We start from the raw sequence: 7,904 nt of genomic DNA on the forward strand, positions 1-7,904 counted from the left end.
ATTTTAAAAATAAAAATGAGCATGTGCTTGAGTGTGAGTAATTAATACTTCATGTTAAACATGGCACATGTCTTGTCTAAGGTTTTGGCCACACTACAAAATTTAAGGAAAAAATGCGAGACATGCAAGAGTACATCTATACATCTAAACTGAGATTAAAAAGTTCAACTGCAAAACACTTACTTCTAAGAGAGTTCTGCCATTTTCGTAAAACTTCATCTGTTCAAACCCACATTCATCCCACGGGAATAAACAATGAGTTCGATTACAGACACTTGAATTTAGAACTTTCATAAGACGGCAGCTCCTCATATAAGATGCTGTGTTTGTCAGTTGAACAATATAATAAAAAGCAGTATAGAGTACGTATTATTTGATACATACCAGGTACTTTACATGGCTACATCTAAATACCTAGTCAGATAAAGGAACGAGATTGAATGAGAGGGCGATCAGGCTCCCTACAAAAGTAGGATTTATACTGTTAATAAATCCTTCTTGAGGGAAATATTACGAACTTTGCTTCCGAAATAATCATTGTACACAGGGCAAGAACTCAATTCTAGTCTAGCTCGCGACGTACCGTGCAGAGCAGCATGCAAGCGACCTCATGCTAATACCATGACGCGGATCATCCAGAAGCGCGCCTGGTGCCGCAGGGTGCGGGTGGGGTTGAACAGGAACCCCAGCATCAACAGCAACAAGAGCAAGGGGCTGACAAACGGGGGCACCCCGAGCGCATCGCTGTAGAGGAACACTGGAACACGTTACGTACGAAATAAACCAAATACCCAGTCTCCAAAAAAAATAAGTACTTTGTAAAAAAACATTGGATCAATCTTTATAATATACGATTCTAAACGTTGAGTTGACAATGAAGAACAAAATGCACGTAAGAACCAGCCATTCACGCAATCACCCAGACCATACCCAGCACGCTGAGCGCCCAAACGACGCCAAATATGGCAGCCAGCTCCATGATGTGCTGCTCCGACAGGTGGTGCCGCGGGTCCATCTCGAATATGAGGACATGGTTCACGCCGGACGATCGCCATCCGTACACGTTGATACCCAGGAGGAAGATGAACTGAATGACGAGGAGGGGGCCGCGGTACAGCCGAAACACGATGCGCCAGTCCGTGGCACCGGAGCTCGTCGCAGCTGGAATCATAAACGGGTCTTGTGTACTCGCCCAGGCGCGCGGCCACCGCCCACAGCATAGGCCACAGCCTGGGGCCGCGACACCGCTGCGCTGCGGGCGTGCCTACCTGACACCCGCCAGGCGCGCTGCCATGCCGCCTGCAGCATAGGCCACATCCGGACCACGACACCGCTGCGCTGCGGGCGTGCCTACCTGACACCCGACAGGCGCGCTGCCATGCCGCCTGCAGCATAGGCCACATCCGGACCACGACACCGCTGCGCTGCGGGCGTGCCTACCTGACACCCGACAGGCGCGCTGCCATGCCGCCTGCAGCATAGGCCACATCCGGACCACGACACCGCTGCGCTGCGGGCGTGCCTACCTGACACCCGACAGGCGCGTGCCCGGCAAATACAGAATTAGCTATAATATTTTTATTTTCATCACTTCTTTTAGCAAATGATGCATATAAAACATTTAATACTGAAACTAAAAATAAATGTGCCAGAATGCTTGAACTTGTACCGTCGTGTTCCACGAGGAGAGAGGCACAGGCACAAGGCAGGCCATTAGATTATAGTGCGGCAACACAGTACTTAACCTCTACCCCCCCCCCCCTCCTCCCTGTACCCCGCTCCCGCTAGGTCACCAGATTGCAAGCCAAACTCGCTTCATTTATTAGTACATTTTTCTGCAAAAGTTTGTGCTACGCAAACATGCGTCACGTTTCAGACAAGTTTGTCCACAAAAATGCATAATTTTGAACGAATAAATGCACAAACGTTTTCAAATCGACGCAGCAATGTGTGTGAAATATTAATTGCGTCAATTCGTACAAATAAAAGATACAAATTCAGTTAGTGTGTATGAGGGAGAATTGGGACACAGCCCGAGGGGGAAATCACTTGCGTACTAGCTCGTACACCCAGGCCTGTACTAAAGACATACTAAACTCGTACTAACAGCGTAATAACGCGTACTAATGGAAGAAATCAAGCGTAATAGTGCCGTTATAACATTATTTTGCAAAAATGATGAAAAACTACGCAAAAATAGGGTGTACTAACGTGTACTAACGTACTAACTCGTACACTTTGATCTGGAGTGATTTCCCCCTCAACACAGCCCTCTTCTTAAATATGTGTAATCATCATTTCGAAGATCGATTCTTGATTGAGCCTAGCTGCCCGCCCGCCTATCCGAGAACCGCGGTGCGGCGCGGCGCCCGGCCCTGCGCGCCACCATACGTTATATGTCATCCGCTGCGAAAAGAAGCTCACCCGCTATGACGACGGCCAGAAAGAGCACCACGAAGGAGCCCAAGAAGAGCCCGAGCCTGAAGGTGGTCCAGGGGCTCTGCTGCTCGTTGAGCGGCGGCACGCGCAGTCGCTTCATGGCGCGCTGCCTGTCTCCACCCTCCAGGTTCTGCGTGACGGCCGCCTCCGTCTCGCCGATGAGCCGCCCTATGTCCTTGTTGGTGTAGAAGTGGCTCGCCTCCACCACGTCCCGCCGCCAGCGCGCGCCCACGTCCACGCTCAGCAGCTGCAGCACATGTCATGTCAACACACAATCTTGCCACGGCTGCCGTTTAGCGATTCCCATTCTTCGTCCGCTCCCAGGATGCCATAACTCGTTATTGAAAACAAAAATCCGTTCCGTTTTACATGGAGAAATTTGTTGAAAGACAAATTGCGATAACTGCACTCTAAACTCAGTGGTCGCCCAGCTTGCCAATATTTTGTCACTCCTTTTTGAATGCCAAATTTTGACCATCTTTTGGTGTCTGTCAATTTTTTTGCCAGTTTGCTTCCTTAAATTTGGGCTTTAGGGAGGCGAAAATGTTGGCCCTCCAAAACAAGAGCGCTGCGATTTATTTGCAATGCGAGTTGGAGCGATGAATAATGGGAATCGCAGAGAACAGTAGTTAGCTAAATTTTTGTAGTCAGTATCGTAATTTTCGATTACAATGACTGTCACTGTTCGGTAAGTTAACCAGCACTACTTCACAAAAAGACGCAACTTTAACTTTATTTTCGTTTCCATCAGTACCGGTGGGCCTCGACTCACCTTGTCGTGCTTCTTGAGAATCTTTCTGAAGCCGGTAAAGTTGAGATTTTGATAGTTTTGCAGGAGGATGAGTCCTAGGTAGAACTCGGAGAAGGCGAGCTTGAGGTCCTGCACCTTACGCACGGGCGCGCTGGTCCCCCTCTTGAGATGGTAGCGGTAGCGCGCGCCCCAGCCCCCAGCCGACAGGCCGCCCTCGGCAGTCTGGGCCTCGATCATCTCGCTACGGAGCGCGCTGTACTTGCGCTGCGCCTCTGCCAGTTTCTCTGCAGACCGAATCAAAATTTGGAGGAAAGGGGACGGGGTGTCTCTTGTCTAAGAAGAGTACTGACACTGCATGACTTTTTTCATAAAGTTTTTTTTTTTTTTTTTTTAAACAGAATTTTACTTGCCACACAGAATTTACAAGTGTGTGCACTCTTCAGCAATTTAGCTTTTAGCACAGACTCTACGTTGTCTACGAGCGCACATGACAATGTTCACATACACACTACCTCCCGAATACGTGGTCATGTACTACGCATTTATCTCGTAGGAGCAGGAGCTACACTCGGGGGCGAAAATCAGAGCGGATCATTTTTTATTTGGGGGAGGGGTCGATTAGGACAACTTGTAGTGGAGCTAGAAACGACACACTTGGAAGAGGGTCTCTGATGAGTCCACTTGATAGAGGGGCAAGTCCGTTGCCTGACCTCTGTTGGCCCTGTTGCGGTCAGAATCCCCCCATGTGTGTAAGGGTGGAGAAATCGACAAAAATCATGACGGTTTGGGATGTTCGGGGTTTACAAAATCGCCCTTTTTCAAGTACGGTCCACTGGCTGCAGGCGTGGGGCGCTGGCGAGGGAGAGGAGGGGAGGCTGCCACTCCACTATGCGCCCCGGGCCTGCAGCCCCTGCAGCCCCTGCAGCCAGTGCATAGGCAACCCAACATGCTGGCATGTCTTAACCTGGACACCCGGTATCAAGGACCTGGAACCATATTACAAACGAAATTTCTTCGTGTTACAAATAGCATCACTTCGTATTACGAAGCCGAGCCGTTCGTAATACGGAAAGGATTTGTTTGTATACGAAGGTACTACACAGTACTACAGAGAGTAGTAGATGAGTGAGCCAGGCCAGTGGAGCGGGTTGGAGCGGCGGAGCTAGTGGAGCAGAGGGTGGGGAGGCCAGTGGAGCGAGTCGCCGAGGAGGTAGGCAACCCATCCAGCACGCTCAGGAGCTCTCGGAAAGCGAAAATAATCGGCGAGGAGCGGGGCTCGAACTCATTCCACGGCAGTCGAGTGTTCTAAAGCTGACGCCTTAGACCACTCGGCTATCCTGAGCCGTGGAGACCACCGCTCACGGTGCTGGATGTCATTCATCGCTCAGTCAGCGGTCGGCCCGCGCTCGACGCAGCGCGTGCGGATGCACGGTCAGCATCTTTCAGCGGCCATCGCGGCGTGGCGGCCATCACGGTGGCCATCGCGGGAGGGCGTTGCATATGACACATCAGCGGTCGGTCCGCGCGGCGCGAGTGCAGATGCACGGTCAGCATCTTTCAGTGGCCATCCCGGCGTGGCGGCGGCCATCGCGGCGGCCATCGCGGCGGGCGGGAACGCGGGAATATTCAAAACGGATCTGGCGCAACATTAGCAGCGGTTGTATGAATTTTGGAAAAAGAGGGGAGGGGGTATGCTTGAGAGCCGATACCTATAAATAGGGACTGTCGGATGGGTATGACAGAGGATATTCGCTTAGTCGCATGCTTTAAATCTCTGCGTCGGAGTACGAAGGTGGCAGGTTCGAATCCCACTCGAGTTGTATGTGATTAAGCGAATATTCTTTTAGAAATGCAAAAGAAGAAACGACCAACTTTATTGGAACAAGTAGGCCTGAGCCGAAACGACCGAATATTAGCAACGTTTTTATGTGCTGGCCGACTAAAGAAAGTGCTTAGTAAGCCAGCACCTACACCGCCGATTTATGTCAAACCAGACTGGAAAAAATGATGACATAGCACTGAAGTTTAAATAGGTGGGGGGTTGCAGGTGCAACCTACTCTATTGAGTATGTGTCAGCAAAAACTGAAAACAAGCACAGTATATAAGTTCTTTAGCGTTGACAGCGTGCCAGAGTCGCTCGTTGTGTCTTGTGTGAAGAGAACGCCTCGCCCGCTGCAGCTCAGAATGGAGTCCTATCCCGGTCTGTCTGATCTGGCTCTGAGAACGATGTCAACTTTAACGGAGGAAGAAATGGGAGAAATGCTCGGATGGAAAGTCGTAGACCCCGAGACATTGTTTAAAACCTCACCTGTACCTGGTAAGTAATTTTCAAAAAAGTGTGGTTAGGTTGTATGAATTACTGTGAGGTAACGTGTATATCGTGTGTCCAGATACGGTTGTCGCAACTCCAGCTCAAACTGAACCAAAAGGTATGAACAGTGACAATAAATTATCATTTGTGGGTTGATAAAACCAGAATATTGTTCTAAATCTCGTATTTTTGTGTGTGTTGTATGTAAAGATCCGAGGAAACGAAGGAAGTATACGCGCAAGGCTGCAGCCAAAAAGGTCGTCGACGATTCATCGAGATCAACTCTGTTGCACTGTCTTAGTGCTGATGAGTGCAATGCAGCAAGTTGTCAACATGTGAAGCAGTTTTTGCAGAGGTTGTTTGCTTTCTGTACTGTCAAAATGCTAAATGTGTGATAATGGGAAATAAATGTATATTAAGCACAGAAAAAATTGTGTTTTTCGAAAGATATTTATTTGAACCCCAATATTTTAACAACAGAATCATACATACAATGACAAAAACTACTCATCGAACACAAGTTCCACATCATAAGTTCCCGTCTCAGTTGTACCGTTATATACAAAGTACGGAGCCTGTCCAACAACAGACATACCATTAATAGCATCAATCTGCTCATCAGAAAGCCTAGCCAGTCTCGTGGGCATCACGACAAAAAGACTCTCCCCACCCACATCTTTAAGTTCTGCCTTGATCTTCCCGCCGAACTTGGTAGATATGCGGGTCATGCAGCGGATCTCGTAGCGTGTCTTTGGCTTCAGATCCTTAATGCTGGTGAACTCGGGGCTCGCAGCGATCGCGTTGAAAGCCGCGGCTAGGGCCTGCTTGTCCAGTCCAGGTGCATCAGCCATCTGTGGGAAAACAATACGACTGGTATCAGAAAAGTGTGCAAATCATAAATTTGACAAGAGACTGCATCAAAGGCAGAAGGCACCCTTAAAAACAATGAAACGAGAAAACGCACCTTTTTTCAATAGATGAGTCAAGAACTACAGTCGAGCAGAGAAGGTGGGTGGACTGTTGATCTGACGGCTGGCTGAGCGGCGGTGGCGGTTCTTGTTGGTGTGTCGACAGCAGAGCACGGAACACAATGCGCTCCAGAGTCGACGGCGCCCCGTTATATGGGTGTGCTCAGGGGTGGATGATTGCTGATCGCTGCAGAACTTGCAGTAGCGGGTGGAGAGGTGGGGGGAGAGCCTCAGCGTGCTGCAGGGCAGCCCCTTTTGTTGGCGTGGCACAACGCCGTACAGGTCTGAGCGTGTACTGAACGCAATGAGGCTCGCGCAAAATGAACCGTACAAGTAAATACACGATTAAATAATTCGACAGCTAACCTATCATTTTTATTACAATGCCTTGACATGGTTTTCAAGAAATTCTGTACAGAGTCCTCGGGGTTACAACACAAATATGCGAATATGCAGCTGTATTCACCGCAAACATCAGAAGTGTCACTTTGAATTCTTTGCTTAATATTATACAATAATCCACCATTTAAACCAATAAATTTAATAAAGTAAGGGTTAGAAGTACTACCACCCAGACAGTCATATAATTCCACTCCACTTAAATTATTAGGTAAAAAGAATGTAACCCAATGTGACCCGTCCATGTTATCTGTATCCTCGTTTGCCACGAGCACAGCAGGGCGAGGGAGAGGCGAGGCGGGTAGACAGTTTGCAGCAAATACCCCAATAAAGAATTTCCTAGTGAACCCGTTGGCTGATAAAACTTTTTCAATATCTACAGTATCCATTTTTAATAAATTGAAATATTTCTGTCCGAGTCAATAGTAAGTACAGCATCGTATTCCAGCAATACCAGGCAGGTGAGGGCCGTCTGCAAAGGGAGTGCAAAGTTAATCTCCGCGCGTACCACGCCAGCATTGCGTACGCTTGTGTGTCCCGTGTTGCCGCTGCGATCTGGAGAAATATCCAAGCAGGCCATGAAAGAAGCGTGTTGAAACATCTGTGGGGTTATCATCATAGACGCGGGGCGCTTATCGGCCCCGGTTGACATGATCAGACTCTGATAATAGGCCTTCTGGAAATTTGGGCTGGTTGAGTGAAAATCTATTGGGCCAATCTTATGCTCTTGCGAATTCACAAAGAATGTTACAGAAGTTGCAGATTTGTGAACGAAAGTAAAACTATTCTTCTTTCTATCTCCATTAAAAACAGTGTTGTCCAGCATTATCAAACACATAAATGTTGGGATGGGCCCGTTGCAAATTGAATTAAGGTGAATATTGGAACTGCCTGGCGGGGATGTGTAAGTTTTAACTTCCACACGTTTGTGGGGAAATTGGGCATTAGCCTGACTGAGAATACGCTCATGGGACAACATCAAAGAGGGAGACACAATCACATTGGTCAGGTGCAAAGTAATATCGGGTACATGCA

At 48.5% G+C, this 7,904-nt stretch overlaps 3 protein-coding genes across 3 annotated transcripts in view; 1 reads left to right on the forward strand and 2 right to left on the reverse strand.

Moving 5' to 3' along the window:
- The window catches only part of LOC113215362 (xenotropic and polytropic retrovirus receptor 1-like), a 41,227-nt gene that overhangs the window by 2,875 nt on the left and 30,448 nt on the right, over positions 1-7,904 (reverse strand). The window contains exons 4-7 of the mRNA XM_052273785.1: positions 3,212-3,474; positions 2,425-2,686; positions 931-1,161; positions 621-757 (exon numbers count right to left, since the gene is read on the reverse strand). Coding sequence (XP_052129745.1) covers positions 621-757; positions 931-1,161; positions 2,425-2,686; positions 3,212-3,474 — 893 coding nt within the window. The remainder of the gene's footprint in view (positions 1-620; positions 758-930; positions 1,162-2,424; positions 2,687-3,211; positions 3,475-7,904) is intronic.
- On the forward strand, positions 5,259-5,897 carry LOC113215363 (uncharacterized). Its single transcript, XM_026434980.2, has 3 exons — positions 5,259-5,508; positions 5,582-5,620; positions 5,713-5,897. The coding sequence occupies exons 1-3, from the start codon at positions 5,259-5,261 to the stop codon at positions 5,895-5,897; spliced, it is 474 nt and encodes a 157-aa protein (XP_026290765.1).
- Positions 5,968-7,244, reverse strand: LOC127750976 (uncharacterized). The gene is made up of 2 exons (XM_052273786.1): positions 6,467-7,244; positions 5,968-6,353 (listed from the first exon to the last, which is right to left on the reverse strand). The coding sequence occupies exon 2, from the start codon at positions 6,351-6,353 to the stop codon at positions 6,006-6,008; it is 348 nt and encodes a 115-aa protein (XP_052129746.1). The 5' UTR covers positions 6,467-7,244; the 3' UTR covers positions 5,968-6,005.

The sequence above is a fragment of the Frankliniella occidentalis genome, unplaced genomic scaffold (assembly GCF_000697945.3).
Source record: "Frankliniella occidentalis isolate FOCC.00 unplaced genomic scaffold, Focc_3.1 Scaffold301, whole genome shotgun sequence".
Lineage (NCBI taxonomy): Eukaryota > Metazoa > Arthropoda > Insecta > Thysanoptera > Thripidae > Frankliniella > Frankliniella occidentalis.